This window comes from Seriola aureovittata, chromosome 11 (genome assembly GCF_021018895.1).
Source record: "Seriola aureovittata isolate HTS-2021-v1 ecotype China chromosome 11, ASM2101889v1, whole genome shotgun sequence".
NCBI lineage: Eukaryota > Metazoa > Chordata > Actinopteri > Carangiformes > Carangidae > Seriola > Seriola aureovittata.
In genome coordinates, this window is record NC_079374.1 from 17,412,444 (window position 1) to 17,432,599 (window position 20,156).

At 38.8% G+C, this 20,156-nt stretch overlaps 1 protein-coding gene across 1 annotated transcript in view; it reads right to left on the reverse strand.

Moving 5' to 3' along the window:
* Positions 1 to 4,876: 4,876 nt before the first annotated feature.
* The window catches only part of cps1 (carbamoyl-phosphate synthase 1, mitochondrial), a 74,665-nt gene continuing 59,385 nt past the window's right edge, over positions 4,877 to 20,156 (reverse strand). The window contains exons 30-38 of the mRNA XM_056389974.1: positions 19,032 to 19,139; positions 18,690 to 18,779; positions 18,196 to 18,366; positions 13,225 to 13,299; positions 12,995 to 13,093; positions 9,278 to 9,337; positions 8,975 to 9,087; positions 6,391 to 6,520; positions 4,877 to 6,295 (exon numbers count right to left, since the gene is read on the reverse strand). Coding sequence (XP_056245949.1) covers positions 6,182 to 6,295; positions 6,391 to 6,520; positions 8,975 to 9,087; positions 9,278 to 9,337; positions 12,995 to 13,093; positions 13,225 to 13,299; positions 18,196 to 18,366; positions 18,690 to 18,779; positions 19,032 to 19,139 — 960 coding nt within the window. The 3' untranslated portion in view covers positions 4,877 to 6,181. The remainder of the gene's footprint in view (positions 6,296 to 6,390; positions 6,521 to 8,974; positions 9,088 to 9,277; positions 9,338 to 12,994; positions 13,094 to 13,224; positions 13,300 to 18,195; positions 18,367 to 18,689; positions 18,780 to 19,031; positions 19,140 to 20,156) is intronic.

Here is a 20,156-nt window from a genome sequence, read left to right on the forward strand (position 1 = left end):
TGCGTATATGTGCAGGAGATTTCTAAAAGGCACTGCATGTATTACAATCCACTATAGATGCATCTTAATTGCTCTGTAATTCAGTTAATCCAAAACACATTTTTCATTAGTAAAACTACTCAATTATTCTGTGAATATACCTGTGATTTATATAGTCAAAAAAAGAGCCATTAACATTCCCTTGTGCACACTAGCATGTATAGCGATTGGCCTCCAACTACTTTGTGACTCATCCCACAGGGATGCACAGTCTTCTAAGCCCTGCCTGCTCCTCACCTCCATAAATAATTCATTTAGCACGGCATGAAAAACGCATGTCAATTAGCCAGGTTTATTTTTTTTCTCCAGTGAAAAACAGGGGGTCTGTTTTCATGACGGCTCAAGAAATGCATTGAAACATTGCATTATTTAGCATTCTTCTGTATGGGGGAAAACAAAGCAGGAACAAAGTGTGACAGTGTCAGTTATTCTGTTTGATTTGAGCAGGCATATCTTTTTTTATTAGACAGAATCGGTTCAAAGTTCATGTGCTGTGAAACTGCTGTGATTGACCTTAGTTCCTATTACTCCTTTAAAAGCACCCATATTCTATATATTAACTTTTGCTGCTGAATGTAGTGTAAATACTAAAGCTCATTGAGCTATTGACTTGCTCTTTTCCTTTCTGTCTTAGTATATAGTGACACTAACAATAACACCAGTAGGCTACAGATGAACTTCAATCAACACAGGAATTTTAGAAAATAACTTGTAACATACAAATACTGTCTGTGTAAGTAGTCACAGAGCCAGTCAAGCTGACACACCTGACATAGTGTAGATCTAGCTGTAGGTGCAGACCCACAATATTATTGTAATTCCTCTCTTGATGAATAGTAAAAATGTAGTCTAATCTAATCTGTAATTAAATCAGTGATTAATATCAAATGCAGTGGATTAGGAGAGTAAGTCCTATCACTTCCTGTTAAGTTTCCATAGCAAGTATCCTCTGGGAACACCCAAACTGAAGGGTAGCTTGTCAGCACATTGGGTTTCTCTGAATAGACGTATGATTGCAGACTTTTGGAAAGAAAAATGTGATGTGTATTTCAAATTAGAGTTTTATAGTTCATTCTTGACCTTGGAAACAGGTGACTAAACTATCTAACATCAAGGTAAACTTACTGTTGAAATTGCAAATGAAAGTTAACTAAGGCCTAATTTAGTTTTAAATGGCCTGCTACCAACTTTTATCTGATACCCAGCCAGCCTCTCTAGGAGTCCTGGACCAGGACTCAAAGAAAACATTTTAGTTATTTTGGGATCTGGAGTGGTGAGGTGTGGAACAGTCACTGTTGGCATAATTTGACAGAAGTGTCTCCTCACTCTGATAATGACATTTTTATGTAGAAACATTAGTTGTTGCACCTAACTTAAAATCTCCATCATTACACTGCATGAGCTGAATGTGCTATCTATAAATATAACACCACTTTTTAATGAGCATTTTTGAGAATAATGCTTGAGTTTCCCTGATTTTAAGTAACCCATTAATGTACTGTAGCTATTACTAAATTTGAGTTTCGTAATAAGAGACACGAGTCGAAGATGCTTCATGATGTGAAAGGATTGGGTGCTCTTAAAACAATGAGAACACCTGACAGTTGTAATTTGGATTTGAAGTCATATGTCAGTCAAAGTTGAACAGCAGACAAAATAAACTTATATTTAGATTCAGCGTGACGTAGACTTCCTAAGGATATCTCTCAGGATTATCTCCAGTGTCTGTTGGAAAATAAACATCCATAAATCTGCTTGGAAATCATAGAGAAAAGATGCTCCTAATAAAAACACCTTTTTCAGTTTTGTCCACTACCAAAATAATCCAGTGACAGTTGTCTGACAGTTGTCCCTGTGTACATGCAAACAAACTGTGTTTAGCTAATTTAATGCTTTTAATTACACCTATTTGCCGAAATATAAACAAATATAGGCTTAAAAAAAGGGCTCAGAGTGTCAGACTTTGAAAATCGCTGTTCTAAGCTAATTGGAGTTGGTAACAGCAATTTTAAATCTAACCAGGAACTCCATATTCTATTTTCTTCCTGACCCTCTCCTTCTTTTACCTGTCTGGAACCATACCACTTTAATGAAGCGCAAGTCTTTCACTGGACTTAAAATGTTTTAAGTTTAACCTTTCCAAAAATAGAGATGTTTTGTTGGTTTGTCAGTTTGCTCGCCGAGGAAGGCTTGCTCTCATAAAGGAACTAAGACCGTAGTGTACTCCCAGAGGGTTCAAGGCCAGCAGACACAAAACAGAAGATCAGTTTTTCATAATAACTGAGTAAGTTTAAATTTAACAACACTACACTTTAATCAAAGTGGGATTTACAGACATACTGCTCAAGACATGGGGGACTACCCTGGAGTTATTGTCAGCAATGAACTTCAGGAGCAGCCCTGTTGCTTGGTTACTGTGCCTGCAGTGAATCGTGACTCTGATGGCCCTGGGCTGCTGAGGTAGAATTTGCCCAACTGAACTGGATTTGAGACTTTGCTTATACAGAATTTGATATTCTCTGTGTGCGAGCGCCAGGTGAAAGAAACCAAAAACACAGAACTTTTCCTTAGAATCATAAATATATTTAGATCTCTCACTCGTTCTTTCTCTCTCTTTCACGTTTTCCTCTCACATCCCTGGCCAATATGAAAGCCAAAAAACTTCAATTATAGCATAGAAATGACACTAAAGCAAAAACTGTTAAAAGACACACTAAAACTAACGGTGCTTGTAGCCCTCTTCAACTACGCGACGTGTGTGTGTGTGTGTGTGTGTGTGTGTGTGTGTGTGTGTGTGTGTGTGTGTGTGTGGTGTGTGTGTGTGTGGTGTGTGTGTGTGTGTGTGTGTGTGTGTGTGTGTGTGTGTGTGTGTGTGTGTGTGTGTGTGTGTGTGTAATTCAGTAAACTTTATAATGAAGTTCACACCACTCGCATCTCGTCATATTGCAGTTGAAGATAAGAAGCAAGCTTTGACACAGTGGTTTAAATATCACTGTTTGGGTATAATGAAACAGTCACCAGGGCTCTGGTATAAGACTTAACTTCGCTACCAGCCTTCTAGTGGAGAAGTGGACTTAAAGTGACAGTGAGATGTGACTTTTTTTTCTTTTTGCTGTGGCAAGAGTCACAGTGAGACACTGCTATAGTCAGATGCAGTGGATGATACTTGAGTTACCTCTAGAGACTGAGGCAGAGGAGTTGGAAGCTGGTGAGTGTGGTTCAGCTGGAGTAAGGTTGAGAGGGATTTGCAGGCAGATAAACATTATATTAACTTACACTTAAAATAAACTTTGTAGCTATATATCAGCTTTAGCCATGTGCTCGGTGGTGAGTATAGTCAAATCAATCTGTAGTTTATTCCCTTGTTAAGCCTTGTGCTAGTCCTGGTCAAGACCGTCTCATCCACATAGGAAATCTCAGGGAAGTGGCTGTATGCTACTCTGTAACCGAGGTGGCGTCAGTTGACCACATTCTCCAAACCAACCAGACAGTCTTCATCCTTGATGTCTTTTCTTTTGTAAAATCAAAAATACTGTTTGAAAACACTTCTGATAAAACATAAATCTTACCTTTGTGTCAAATGTGAAGGTATGTCTTTAAATCTGGGTCCACAAGCTTTTAGCTCTGTATCAGGAATGAGCACGTGTGCATGCACTCCCACATGCCTGTGTGTTAGCACACTGTGTGTGCAGCAGCCTCTGTTGTTTTCTGTTTTTTTTTTACTGTGATATTGAATTTGGTATAGAGAACTGTGGAATTTACTTGTTATTGGTACAGAGTACCAAATTTCTGATATTGTGACATCCCTACTCTACAGTTGGTTAGTTGCAGAAAATAATACAAACAAGGAACAGCAAAGGCAGCCGCTAAAAAAAATGAAAAGGTCAGTAACACTTTTATAACAATTTGTTATACATGTTGTGTTCACCACTGGTAGTCGTGACTGGCAAGGCCCAATACGAGAGCAACCGTGGGTGTCTACGTCATCAAGTAGTGTGGACGAAATCCGCTTTTAACTAAAACATATTAATGTGGATGTAGTATGAGTGTGGAATAGGTGTGGAAAAGGCCCATGTGGTTTTCAGGGAGAATAAACACCCACTTCAATTTTGTTTCATACCGTCGGGTACGAATGGGTGCTTTCTCCCATCTGACCTTGAGGGAAGTAATGAGCCTATTGCTGTTTGGTGCACCAGAATGAGGCGACGTATTTTCAGTGTCTTTCTGTTTTACAAGAGAAAAGAATTAAAGGATGGAGACAAATCGGGTGGTTTGGCAAATGTGCATCTGGTTAACTGCCCCAGCGCTGCTTCAGGTGTGACTTGATAAATTGGAGAATTGAAACATGAAATATGCTTGATGACTTGATCCCACAGAGAACAGTACCTCAGACTGCTTGTTATTAACTGCATATTTACTTCCTTGAAGTATAAATTTTTGCATTTTTTGTGTAATTACACACAAGAGCCCCAATTTAAAAAAAAACAAAAAAAAAACGGCACAAATAGCAACAGTTAAGTTTACTCATCACTCCATATTTGTGTCAGATTCAGGTTGCACTTCTGTTGGCATTACTTTACTGATAGAAAACCTCTGACAACTCTTTTTAAACTACAGTAAACACAATGTCCTGCTTCACGGCCAGTAGGCTATATTTTGTATTAACCTCTTGTTCTTTGATTCGGTGAGTACAGTTCACCCTCTAACGTTCCAATGCCATTATATTGTGTTGTGTGTGAATGGGCTGTTTACAGCAGAGACTGCGGTGAGGGACGGAAGGCACTTTGATTTTAATGCATGTCCAGTGCACAAAACACACATACACACATCGTTGAGAGAAGACTTTGTTTTATTTCAGTGGATTCTTACAAACATGAACAAAACAACAACAAAATTTAACAGAGTGATGGAATTCTTCTGTACATAGTTAAATGTACTTATAGTGTTTCATTTAAAATGCAGAGCAGGTTCAAATGCAGACTCAGTTTGAAAAATTACAGTATATACACACATAAATATGTATATATAAAATATAAAAAGATCAGTTGTCATCAATGTCAAAGGTAGCATATGAGGCTGGAGCTCTTGAAAAATAAAAGTTTCTTATCATAAAATGCACAATGATTACCTTAATTTCAACTCATCTACATCTTTAAATGTCATTCATATAGTACATGTTCAGTATCAACATCATTTTAAATATATGAATGAGCTCAAATTAGTAAAAAGGCATTTACCATTGGTAAAATCAAAGAGTCATTGCATCAAATTGCCCAAAAATCTAATGTAAAACAAAGAATATAAACCACTGACCATAACGAAAGTGAAAAAACAAAAGCAAAACCCCACAACCACTGCAACACCATCCTTAGGGATTTACTTGAGTGATAAAAGGCAGTGTAATTACATTCTCTGGTACTATTTTATGATAAGTCATCTTTTATTGTGGGTTTATATCCTGTAACTAAAGATTTTTATTACCTAATAATTCAGTCACTAAATGCTTTATAGTTCACTTATAAGCCATTTATAAGAAAAACTTTTGGACTACCAGCTTGTAAAAATCTCTTTGGCCTGGTGTTTATCCTCCTCCAGCATGGTACCTGTTTGACAATGACCTTTTGGGAAAGCTCTGTAGACCATCTGGTCCACAGTTCATTTTTAACAGCTGATTAACATTTACAGCTGCAAACTTTAATTATTGTAAGAATCCTTTCTTACTTAATGTCCTGCTGGCGGAAGAAGACCACGCAGTGATTTTTCATCATCCAGCAACACAAAAGTTAATAGTTTACAACTAATCTATAAAACATTAGCTAATTACTGACCAACAATATTTTTTTATGCTTTTATTTCTGTTAAGCACATTCAATGACCTCTGTGTATGATAATGTGCTTTACAAATACATTTGACTAGCTTTGCTTAGATACTGGTATAAAACATTGTTAGTTATTATGTTTTGGTCTACATAACTCACACCAGACTGCAAGTCCTGCCACCAAAATAACTAAAACATCTTCTTTACACCATAGGATGGGAAAACAGATACACAGAATATTTAAGAAAGTATATTACAAAAATTTGCTGCCACTTAAAACTTCTGTGGGAACCAAAGGGGAATGAGGGTAAGGGGACAAAGCTCTAGCCCTGCTGGCTAGCCTCTCTTTGTTGGCTTTCTTTCTGCCGGTAGTGAAAGAGGCTGGTAGTGTCAAGCTCACCTGCGTAGTGAATAGCTTCAGCAAACAGCTTCACCACCTAATACATAGGAAAAACAGGAGAGACAGTGTGTAAATGTAAACTGACGTATAAACCACTTTTCCCCAGTCGCTGGTATTGTGACATTTACAGACCTGGTAATTTGTGATGAGTGGAACACCGTGGTCGACAGCCATTCTGCGGATGAGGAAGTTGTCCTTTAGGTGGCGAGTGTTGTTATTGGGCAAGTTGACCACCAGGTCAATATGACCCTCGTTGATCAGTCTGTAAAAACGAGCAAAAAAAGTAAAACTGTCATCAATCATAATCAAAAAATTTAAACCACTTAAAAGCACAAGCTGCAATATTTTTGACAAAAATCAACCAGTGAATGATAAAGAAAATTATTTGAATATATAGCAGGCCAACATGACCCAGATATATTACTTAATTTAGTGTGCCCATACTGCGCTGTTCCTGCTGGATGTAGACCAGTGGCGATTGCTCTAAGACTGCAAGGGAAGCTCAGCTTCCCCTAAAATGTCAACAAAATAAGAGGTCAAATATGTAGTGTTGTGTGTACATTTCATTGACTAAATATGCGCTAGAACATGTTCATCATTTGTTCAGAATCAGCTACTTATCACAGGTAACCGACACGACTTCTTCTCATTCAACCCCGCAGCGCCACAGTGCTTTACACAGTGTAGACGCCGAGCGTCTATGGGGCAGTGGGCTGGGCCGGACGCTCGGCTTCTGCATGATGATTGGATGATCTGTGATCTTGAAGTATAAGCATCCACCGGAGCAGTTTTCAAATTTTTCATTCCGTTGTTCGGAGTTGATCTGGAGATGTTACTGACCCTCAGCGACTTTGTCTTTGTTAAAAACGACTAGCGTTGTGTTTGGCGACTCTGCGAATTTACATATAAATAAACGGACACATTTTATGATGTAGGCCGAAAATGAGCTTCCCCTCCTTATAAGACCAGCAGCTGCCACTGATGTAGACATAGGCACTAGGCAGTCCTTTGCTAATGTGTTTGCTGTATGACCAAGCAGTATAAAAGAGCTCTGCTGCTATGAGTTTGTTTCAGACAATTTCTGCCTCCTAGTGGTCAAATATAAACATGCAGCGGGCATGTTTATATTTAGTTGGCCTGATCTTCTTTGTACACATCATTGCAATATGTGGAAAATAATGCTACATTTCTGTTTTAGGTCAGTTTCATGTAATTTTTGTCCGAATAAATGCTCTTCCCAGAAATATTAAAGCTTTTCAACTGAGTGAAAAGTTTAGTTTATTAGAAGTTTTAGAAGATTTAGAATATTTTACCCATTGATGTAGCTCACCTACTCACTCGCAGAATGACAGAATGCATCCCCTAGCCCCTCACCCTAATCCTAACTATCACAACTAAATGCCCAACCCCCCACCAAGTCTTAACCTTCAAACAGGCCTTTGAGGTTATGAGGACTCACCACAATGTCCTCACATTCACAAAATGCCCTCAATTCAATAACTCAAACTGGTCCTCACAAAGATAGAAGTTCAAGTGTACACATACACACAGTAGAGCCCTGACTTCAGTGTCGCCTTTTTCATTTGAAGTCCTTTGACAGGCAGCATTGAATTAGTGGTGAATTCTAATGGAAAATATGGAGGACAAACAGCAGTGACAACAAAGGTCATGTACTTCTTTATAAAGGGTAGGCCTCTATGCCGCCTCACACAGCTGATGCCATCCAGCCGTGTGTGTGTGTGTGTGTGTGTGTGTGTGTGTGTGTTGTCTTGGTCTATGCCTATTAAATTCCCTTTAAATCCTCTTCTTCACCAGCTCATTCCCAAATATGTGGTCCAGATGGCTTCACTGTAGCATGATCATGACTTGTTCCCTATCTTCTGTATTATTCAACAAACAAAAGCTATATATATATATATATATATATATGTGCAGGAGGGCATGTTGTACCGCTTATATATGCATTTAGCAAAGCCGTAAACCCAGGCTTGGTCACTGTGCTGAGGCATCATCTTTTAGCTGACTGCTCTACTCTTGCTTACATGTCAGTTCAGTCTAATCGCAGCCTTTGTGCTTAGAAAATCACGTTTTATCATATCGTGATATAATCATAAAAGTGAACACATTCTAAAGCGAAAGTGACCAGTGGCAAATGATTTAAGTTTAATTTCAACAATAGGTGGAAGAAATGTAGACATCTTCAATTTAACTGACATTTTAGTTAATTACACTTACAGTTGTCCTAGATCTTTTTTTGCTAAAACAAAGTTTAGTAACACTCTTGCTTTATTTTTGGCCATGGCCAAATGAAGACCAAGACACTTCAGCTGTATTTTTTTTGATTTCCCCAAAATTGACTTGGCATTGCTCTGACATAAGACTTTCCTCATCCTCCCTATTCAAGCCCTAGTCTGGTTAATGTAATGACTGTGGACTTCAGAGTCTGCTACATCTGCTTTGATCTTGTCAGCATATTACAGTGATAATGAAGGGGCTATGCCCTTAGATCTTAAGGCAGTATCTTATGCTGATTAGATATCCCAATTTTGGATCCAATGAATCACAATTTATGTATTACTTAAGCACTGCCTCAGGAAAACCATAAGTAAATCTCATCCTCAAAGTTTTGACTCAGAGTAGCTTAGCTGGCTTTGTTTTCCATGTTTCCATGAATCTGTCAAAAAAAATTAAAGCATTAAAATTAACATTCCCCTACCTCTTAATGCTAGGCAAACTGGTGTTTTCACCCTTCTCAGTGGGCCAGGCGACTGGAGTGGCAGGTACATCATTGGCGCACAGCCAGGCAGAAGTGGCTTCAGTAGCGTAGAGCTATAAGACAGAAATAGGGCAACATTATTACTGGGGTATGTCTTTTTTTCCATTTCTTAATAAAGGCAGAAACATTACAACCAGGAAGCTCCATCAACCACTGTGTCGAAATCACACAGAAAAATATATCTTATATTTAATGAGAAGCCTGGTCTGTAGTGTTTGAAACATTCAAGCTTCCAGCACTCACCTTGAAGCCCTCCTCTTTTAGTTGGTGTGCTGTGGCCAGGAAATTGGGTCGGAACGAATGCTGGAAGGGAAGCAGACACATTTTTGAAAAACAAAAGGATAAAACAACATATGAATACCAGCAGAATGAGTGTTTTGATATGGGGTTCTGTTCAAACATAATGCATAACAGAAATTGTATGAGACAAACTCCATCATGTACTGTTCATCATTGAAAGCTTGTTCTAAATCTGCCCTGATCTCTTGGTCCCTCTTCCAAACCATTAGTCTTACTGTGCTTCAGAATGATGGTAATTAAGACTGTAGATGTGGAGCTATTTTACGCTGTGTTAGGCAATTATTACAGAACAAGACAAACTTTGGAGACTAAGAAAGATCTCACAATGCAATGCCATAGCTGCAACACTGATTTTTTTAACTTTTTGTTGCATTAAAGTTAACCAAATATTCAAGCATATTATACTGATACTATTATCAGTATGATGTATTATTATACACAACATAATGTGCAGAAAACGAAGGGATCTGAATTATTTCAGAAGATACTATAGCTGACATGGCTCGGGAGGAGGCTATACGTCACTAGGTTGGATTTGTTATCAACACAACACAGTGAGGATGTAAAGGAAGAAAAAAAAATCATTTTGTAATGCATTTATGTTGTTAGATATCAGTTTCAAATGACCTACTTAACAGATTCCACCAAGCATAAAGCACAAAAGTGCTGAAAACTCTTCTGTGAGTTTTTGCTGCTGATTTGCAACTGATTATGCTCAAACTGCCCTTCAGCTCAGTAAACAATGTGCTTGTTAAAATTACTGCTGTCCCACCAAAATAATTGTGATATGGTTTGAAATTTTTTGTATATTTTTGAGCCTACCTTAGTAAGCCATATGTGACATATACGTTTCTAATTTGGTGTGCAATTGTGTCACAGCTGCATAATTTGTACAAAAAAAGGTGGGCCTAATTAAAAAGACAGAGGCAGACAGAATCAGAGTGTGTGATAAAGAGAGAGAGAGAGAGGGAGACAATGTGAGTTAAACAGCAACAGGTGGGGAGACAGTAACAACTAAAGGGACTGTAGCTGTGTTCTAATATACTAATGCCATAAAATATACACCGTGCACTCTTCTTCATAGTGCATTGTTTTCACTATAATGTACGAGTTGAATAATGAGCAGCAAAACACCAGCACACACAGCGGCGGCGCCCTGACACTTGTCATCATGGATTGACTTGCAACAATTCTTTAGTATACATTGTCCTGTTTTCCAACTGATGTGTGTCAACATTTCAGACTAGAGTTACCGGCTTGCAGTTGTATGCCTCCACCAACCAGCCAAGTTGCAGGAAATATGGTCACAATATCCCCTTCCTGAGTTACAGCATTGAATATTGGCGAGAAATGTTTTTGCAGAACATTATGATGTCACAGTGAAGTCGACCTTTGACCATTTAGATATAAAAAGTAATCTCTTCATCATTTTATCCTATTAGATATTTGTGAGTTATGGCCAAAATGTGTCTTGTGAGGTCACAGTGACCTTGACCTTTGACCATAAATTTCTAATCGGTTCATCTTTGAGTCCAAGTGAATGTTTATGCCAAATCTGAAGAAATTCCCTCAAGGTGGTCTTGATTATCTTATTACATTCAAGAGGCCAAAAAAGGTGTTTTGTGAGGTAAGCGACCTAATTAATTCATCCATCAGTCCAAGTTAACATTAGTGCAAGATTTGAACAGATTCCCTTGAGAAGTTCCGGAGATATTGCGTTCACAAGGCCAAAACCATGTTTTGTGGTGTCACTGTTACCTTGATCTCCATAAACTAATCAGTTCATCCTTGAGTCCAAGATAGATAAGATCAATACTTTATACATCCCCTGGGGAAATTCAATTGTCCAGCAGCTATATACAGTATAGTTAATGTTTGAAGAAATTCCCTCAAGGCGTTACTGATATATTATGTTCACAAGAATGGGATGGCCATACAAACGGACTTACAGACAACTTGAAAATATAATGTTGGTGTGGAGGCACCAAAAGCTGCTTTTGTAGTGTTTTGGGCTGAAAATGAATTTCCTGAATGGGGCTATTTCTAATGTAATCTGCAACTCTACAAAAAATAAAGTTAGCTAATATTATGTTAGCTTTCTAAGTCGTGGAGTACTATATTAAACTAACCTGCTGCTTACTTTAGAGCAGACATACTATCCCTTGTATTTGTGTTGTTGTGTTTTTGCCTTTGTAAAAGCAAAAGGCAACAAAAAATTACACTATCTTCCAGACTTTGGATTACGAAAGTACTACTCTTGTAGGCCTTGCATACACGTTGAAATGTTGAAGACTCCAAAGCTTAATAGAGAAGCCCAGTAATGGTTGCTTAACTGTGACTATGCAATCAAGCAAACAGTTGGCTGAGGGATTTAGCAAATGTAGAACACAGAAAGATGGCAGCAATAACAGACAGACAGACAGACACAGTGTTAAATGTGTAAGGATACGCAGTATGATGCATCTCTAATATAGGACATCCACACCCAAACAAAATATAAAAACTGAATAACTGTGTTTCTATGAATTTACTTCTTGAAAATATGTAGCTCAAGGGCTGGTAACACATTAGTCAAATTTGCCAGCAGAATATTCATAACACATCTACATGAGGAATACTCTACCAACAATAACAGTTTAGTACAAGGGAGTCCCCATACTAATATGACATTTCAATACTGCCTGTGTGAAACTGAAATTTACCGCCCTCAAGCTTGAGGCCACAGTCTTTTCCACTAGACTGCCTCACAAGATTGCACAGTCAAATGAAAACAATTTTAATCCCCCTACCACAATATTTGTTTAAACGGTAGGAGGTAAATCTCAGTGTTGCTCTGTGTTCTGTATGTCGACCCTAACTGTTGCTGCTCATCAGCCATGTTATAGTGAGTATGTGACCCCAGGCACTTGCCTTGAAGTGGACCTGTTCCCCAAGAGCACCAATTACACAGCTAGTGTTGTGAGTGCTTTGTTCAAGCTGCATTAGTCAAACTCACAGTTTGGCAACCCAGGGTAGCAGCGAGACTTAATTACTAAAACTCATGTAATGTGCTGTCATTAAAAAGTACAGAGCCCAGGCTTACATTTTGTTCTTTTCTGTGGGTGTGGATTGGGAAGGGTATGGAGATGTTGTTGCAGCACAATTATCTAGAAATGAGGATTCAAGACTTCTTTTGACAGAGTATTCGGTTGATGAGGAAAACATTTTTACATTTCACTGGTTTTGTCATTTTTTTTTATTTTTTTTATGAGAGGTTCATTTACACCTTGGGTGATTTTATAATGAGGATCATGTTTCTTTGACTGGTTACTGATTGAGTTTTATGTCTCTTTAGTGCCTCTTATTATCACCATTAGATTCCCGCATATTTTCCATTCATCTGAGGGGCATCATCTGTTCCTCCCTAGGTCATTCACGCCTTGTCACTTAGGAGCTGATCATAGTTTTAAGTCACATGAGAGTTGGTGGTCGCAAAAATCAAGGTGTGGTTTGATGTGAAACAAACTGAGGAGTGCCAGGCTGGCAATGTGAGAAGCTTATACCCTAAAAGATTTAGGCCACCTGTTCAGAAGGCACCTCACATTGGGTGACTTGTGGGCAGGAGGTACCGTAAGGAAACAAACAGGAGGCAAGTGGACCTCCAGATGGCCGAGGTCTTACCTGAATCCCAATAAGGATCCCCTTCTGTGGCAGCTTGAAGCCTGTGGAGAGCATAGCTTTCAGGAAGGCTGAATAAATGTTTGGTCCAAAACAAGCCACCTGCAAGAAAACACATGAACAGACCCCACATGAGAAACTGTTAACACTGACTCTCCAAATTAGTTGGGAGAAAAAAGAATTACACAAGAATTAACGGAAAAATTGGGTGGCATTGTTTTCAATTTGCTCACTTCTCCAGTGGAGGCCATCTCACAGCGAAGCACAGGGTCTGCATCCCTCAGTCGTGGCCAGGAGAACATTGGTGCCTGGTGGAAGGAGGGAAGAGGGAAAGATTTGTTTTGACATGGTTTTGAAATAATAGGACATAATCACATGTGATGCTAATGAGCTACTATTGAAACTCCACTTCCTTTTAGTAATCTCCTTGTTTGGTTGCAACCAGCACTTGAGTCACAATGTCATTTGTTCAGCTAAATCACAAAGATGGTTTCCCCATTCTCCTTGTATTGTTGACCATTTATATACAAATTCCCACTGACTGACCATGAAAATCAACTGCTATTACCAAAGCAGTGGGGAATAGAAAAGAACATCCAATAAAACAGCAACCAATAGATAATCATATGCCATATTTCTAATTATGATACAGAATGTTTGTTGTCAACTGGAAACACTTCAGGGATTTGCTGCCACCTATAGGGGAAATCAAGCTTGCATTACCTTAAAAAGTAACTAGTGAACTGAGGCTGGCAGTTGTATATGTATATGGAAGAATAAAGGTCCCTGTCTGTTTAATGACAAATAAAAACTCATACAGACGAAATATGAGCGATTTTTTTCCCCCAATACCAATCATTTCATTTTGCAAACCACCATTACTGCTTCAGCTAGAAAACTTTAAGGGCACATCAGAAAATCAGAGGAGAGAGGGTGAAGCTTAGATTAAAAATTTAAAAAAATTAACATTACAACTGCTGGTACAGACTAAAAAAGGAAATCCAAAAAAAAGGGGACTTCTTAAACTGCAGGACACCAGTCTCTTTAATGACCTGTTTGACATGCTGTCTCCATGCTGAGAAGAAGGGGAAAAGAAAATAGGTGGCTTCACTGACAAAGCAACACCAGGGTGAGCCAGAAGAGGAAAGGAAGCTTGGACTAGAAGAGAGAAAATGAAATACTACTGAGAGGATAGGTCAGGAAGTGAAGACAGTGAGGAGAGAAAAAAATAAGAGGAAATTAATAAAATGACTTGAGTGCAGACAGGGAATGTAAGAAGGAAAATTACATAATAAAACAAAAGGAGAAGGAAAGGAGGAGATACAATTACAAAAGTTAAAAGAGGAGAAAATGACTGTCAGGAAAATGCAGGAACAAGAGCAGAACGCAGCATCCTCTTGTTATTGTGTTACAGACAAATTTAGAATATTGGGGCGCCATGTGGAAAGCCATTCTTATTATTTTTTTATGTAAAAGACAACCCCCATCACCTAGAAGAAAGAAAGGAGGTGTGGCATTGTGTGGCTCATGTGTTCACACACACACACACACACACACACACACTCACGTAGAGGCAAGGGCCACAAGGGGGGGATTCATCCTTGAAGCGGGCTATCTAATCAGCTGAATGTAATGTTAGCATACTAATGTAAGAAGGGACGCAAAGAAGAGAATGCAGACAGAAAACCAGCATCCCTTATCATGGCTTTGTTCAAAGAGTTGGAGAAGGGAAGTGTGCAGAGATAAAATGGTGGTATGTAACCAAAAAAGAAAATGAAATAGGGGGAGAGGAACACGAACAGAGATGGAATAACAGTGAGGGTGAACTTTCGATATTACAATAAAAAAACAAAGACAAGGAACTACAATAATATAAATGGCAGAGAGGACAATTTGTGAAACAAAGAAATAGTGACACAGAGACATGTTTGCAGGTCTCTGAGTAAATGTAAATCCAGAACAGTCGATTTGTACATCATCCAAATGAAGAGGGATCCTTATCCACCAAATCTACTGCAGCCACTTCTTAGTCATTAAAACTACGAAGCAGATATGAAAGTGGAAATATAATCTATCCACAAGCAAGAGGCAAAGAGAGGAAAGCAGTGAGAAAAATGGCATCACCAACACCCGGAGAGATTTAGATGCTGTGAAAATGAGAAAACCATACACAAGTCTTCATGAACAGAGAATGGTGTGTCTTAGTAACAGGATGTATGTGACTGTCACAGTAACCAAGCCTCTCTAACCACAGCATTCAACCAGCACACACACACACAAACATTACCGCCCCATCTCCCTATCCCACACCGACCGCCCACTCCTAACAGACAGTAGAACTGCGAGGCTCCGCAACATGAACAATGTTATCTTGGGGCAGCAGCTGAGCTCCAGTGGAAAAGGGAATGAATAAAGTAAGACATTTCCACATAACATTGTTGCTCACTGTAGGCCTTGTTGGAGGCGGAAGTGGCACCTGTGTAAATGTCTTTATATTCCCAGCTGAATGGAAATTAACAGCTACATTTTGTACCTACAGATTAATGAATGGTAATTCATTATTCATTGTCATTAATGAACGACAATTCATTAATCTTTAGGTTTTTTTTTTTTTTAATGATACCGCAAATGACAGATATTTTGATAAGGCTCCATGTTCTGAAAACTGCTGATGTGACCTGATGTGGAAAGGAGAGCTAAATGGTTGGTAGGGTAAGGTGAGTTTCTTTTTTTCCTTAAAGGGGATTGCTTTTGAATTTCTAGATGGCCAGTACGAGGTGACTGCTGTTGTTTTTGGTGTGGATTCCAGAGTGTAGCTAGTACACACATGTAGCACATGTAGCATTAGTGACAGTAGTGTTTCAGTGTATCATTTGGGAATAAAGAGAGAAAATTGTGGTATGTGGGAGGGGATTTAAAAAAATTTCTCTTCCTGAGTGGCAGCAGCTGGACTGTCGCAGGCTAAAAATCTGGAAAAAATTGAAAAGAAAGGATAAAACTTTGATAGATACCTGTTAAAAAAAAATGTCAAAAATTATTTAAAGCAATAAAGTTCTATATATAGTGACCCATTCAAAGGTGAAATAAATGTATTCTGTCAAATGACTCCCATTATTGTCTATAGAGAAGTGTGTTAGTGCAAATGTCTAAAACTGTATAACAGCCAGAAGTCAAAGCACAGATGTCAGTAGGCAACATTTTTCAGTGTATCATCTGTACATGTGGGAGATAAAACTATGTGACACATTATCTGACAGGGTGGATATATGTAGTAATCATTATATGACACATAACGAGCAGATATTTCTGTGCTAACGTGCTGTTTTTCTGGTTATACTTGGCATTAACATAGCCTCCTTACATTAAAGTGTTTCTATGTTTATGATGTCTACGACGTTTCGAGCTTGGTTTTTCTTGGGTCATTAGGTTCACAAGAATGTGTCTATTTCAGGAGTCACCATAATGCCTTGCATGCCATGGTCAAGGGGACAAAATATCCAACAGTTGGAGGTTATTTTTCTTCAGCCATTAAGTGTACACGGGGGAGGGACACCAAATCAGCTTCCTCCTCCTCAGATGTTGTTTTCATGCTCTTCTTCCTCTTAGTGTCATAAATACAACTGTGTTATCGTTCCTATGAGTTTGTGTATAGAGACAGAAATTACACAATGGGGACTTGTTAGTGAAAAGAAAACAACATGGCCTCAAACAAGGGACTGTCAGAGGAAAGAGACAGCAAGAGCAACAGAGTGAGGTTGAGAAGGAATGAGACAGATAAATGAAGATGGTGTCTCTGGATGACAATGACTTGAACCTTGTGATGATACAGTGAACTTAGTGTGAATACATATTGATGGCACACACTTCAGGCTACAAAGGCTGTATAATAGTTTCAGACATCACAGTGTGTTTACAGTGGGGGCTTGATGTTATGGCGGCAGTAATGTGTTTAACGGGAAGAAAGAAATTAGCACTACTTCATTAAACAATCGTCATGTAATGTGGCACAGTTTCCAGCACAGCCTGTATCAGTCAGGGTATATGAAGTCTGTATCGTAGACTCCAAGTAAACTCTGGAAGTCTTTTAAGCTTGGTGCCTGGAGTATTCAGAGCTCTGATTAATATTCCTCACCACTGTGCAGCCTAGAAATTGAAAACTTTAGGTGGTGAGGAGGAGTGGGGGATTATACCTGCGTGATTGGCTCCAAACTACAGCCATTGTTACAGCAGCTCTGTTGTAATTAGAGGGAGAAATTACTTTGGAAAAAATAGCTTTGGAACAGTTGGCGACACGTAAACTCTCTCATACCCAATCTAAGAAGTAAGCCTCCCAGCCAGTATGAGAAAGCACCTACTACTCCCCACCATCATGCCTAGTAGACGGGATGGAGCAGTAATTGCTGTCTTTGTTATGTGATCCAAAGAAAGTTGCACTAGCAGAGCCTGCACTACCTATTAAGACATCACCCAAGTAGGGCTCTTTACATAGGAACTAATTTTCCGACTATACATAATATATCAGACTGTAGGAAGCTCAGAAACATGGTTATTAGGGACTTGTAACAGGTAGCTATTACCCCTCAGCTCACCATTGTAGTTTTGGCTTTGAAAACAATTCATAACTCAATAGGCATATAAAAACCTTTAAAACACATTGTATACTATTAAAAATCCCTGTCAGTAAATACAGAGGAGAGCTGCAAAGGAAATTTAGTTTTCCCGTTGCTTAAAAGGCACAGAAAAGCACAGGTGTTACTAACGACATTAACAAAAAGCTACATTCTATTCAAGTGTCCCATTAAGTCATGACAGTGTCACCGTGAGCCAGTATGCACAATACTAGGACCCTGAAACTTACATAATTGACTGTCATATTTATACCTGTGCTTTTCCTACTATGATATGTCTTCTGCAAAACAAATGCTTATCATGATTATCATTCTGGTTCTTATAACTGCATCAAAGCCATGCTTGCCCTGTTACAAAACCATTTCACAGGGCAGCCAATGACAAGAGCATGCTTGTTGTGTTGTTGAGGCCTCCCTTACTTATAGGGCCATCAATTTCTTATTAATTTATTTATCCATCCATCCATCCATTCACTCTCTGTATTAAAATTAATATTCAAATAAAATGAATTAAGAAGACTGAAGAAAGCCAGTCACACAGTCCCTAGCTGTAAACAGTTATTTCAGTTTTCTCACCTTGATGCCAACATAGTCTACAGGAATGATGGGTCTCTCCAGCGAGGGCAGGCTGGCCTCATCCAAAGGCTCTCCCACCATCACTTTGGTTGCCACATTGATAAAGTCCACCCCAATTGTTTTTGATACAAAAGGGAAGGAGCGTGACGCCCGCAGATTACACTCTATCACCTAAAAGGATACACAGCACAAATATTGTCATTGCAAAAAAGCAGACAGGTTAATGTGCACATTTGCTAAGGCTAATCAACAGATAAACACGCTCTGTGCAAACACATTGATTACCAATGCACACACGTGGAACAAATGGCAAAAATATATACATACACATTTTCTGTATGTGTACTGTAGCTGGAACATCAAAACTTAAGGCAACATTGATCATAAAACCCCAAGACAAGTTGATTTCAGTTTGTGAGTGAATTGCATTTGCTGCAACCAGATGTGAAAATGCCAATCTATCATTTTGTCATACCCTGGGAAATAATACCTACCATGACATCATTGCCTTTAACCAGAAACTGAGTGTTAAAGGGTCCTGAAATTTCAAAAGCTTGTGCAATTTTGCGTGTGGCACTCTTAACCTGAGAGCAATGGAAAAAGAAAACAGACACAGGTAATATATACGAGGTTGTCTGTAAAGTGTTTCATACCACAGTATCTCCCTATACAGATATGATGGAGAAAAAAATGCATAAGTACATTATGGTTGAACTACACATGGGAAAGAGTTAAAGAGCTTGTTTTCTATAGAACATGAACTTGTTCATCAAAAATTATACTACAGTTGAAATGGTTTGAGTCACTATGTAAATGCTGAGGATAATTTAACTGACCTTTTCTAGTGCCCCCTGGCTAATAGTCTGGGTTGGTAGCATTAGGGTGGCATCTCCTGAGTGTACCCCAGCGTCCTCCACGTGCTCTGTTATGGCATGGACCAGAACCTGGACAGACACACAGTGATTATGTCACACTTAAAATATTTGCATGCAGATTATAACTCTAATAAAACAGAAATCCAAAGCAACTCAGCCTTTACACCCTGTTCTCTGATGAGATTTTTTACAGACTTAGAGGCAGATGGTCTCCAGACTGGATGTATTTATACAGTATGTCACTGTGCAAAATAGTATACAAAAGTGCAGTGTCAAAATATGTTGAGACAGTTCTAAAACAGTGAGTGATGCACTGCATGTAGAGGAAATAAATATATTCAGTCAACACTGTTGACCTGACTGAAAAAGGGCTCAGGAGAAAGGAAAAAGGGCCCATACTTGTTGACAGAGCTGGTAAGTAACCATGCACGTGCATATGCAGTGTCAAAAGAATAACTTCCAACATTTCATCCACAGGAAAGGAGATTTGTATCACCAAGCAACTGCGAATGTGTGTGTCTGTAAATGAGCTGCTGTGTCATTAGTTCATTTAAACTGCTGCTAACCACCGCATTCATTAGCACTCTTCAGATAGAGTCTGTAATTAATATGTATTATCTCTGACTTTTCCACTCTCCCACACATATACTCACTCTCTCTCTCACACACACACATAGGCTGGCCAGGAATAATGAAGCCTGTTTGGTATTCAATGAATGGACAGCTTGTTAATGTGATACTGAAGATAAAGGAGGGGCTGCATTCAGGGAAAGTAGAGAGAGAAAATCTACCATACAACTGGTTTGCCCACGTTCAAACTGACACCCTTGAAATGACTCCCAGGGCCTAGACAATAGAAAAATAGACAGGGCGTTGAGGACAAGTACCCAGGTGGCTCTGCTGTGTACTGCAACTTACAATGCTAACAATTAAACAGTTTTAAGTTTTCCATTTTACTGTTAATCTGAGACTTCCATGATTACATGGGACATCTTAAACATCTAGCTTTCAGTATTTGATAGAATGTTCTTCTTTTGTGACTTTGAAGTAACACTGAAATCTGACCACATTCACACACTATTGAAA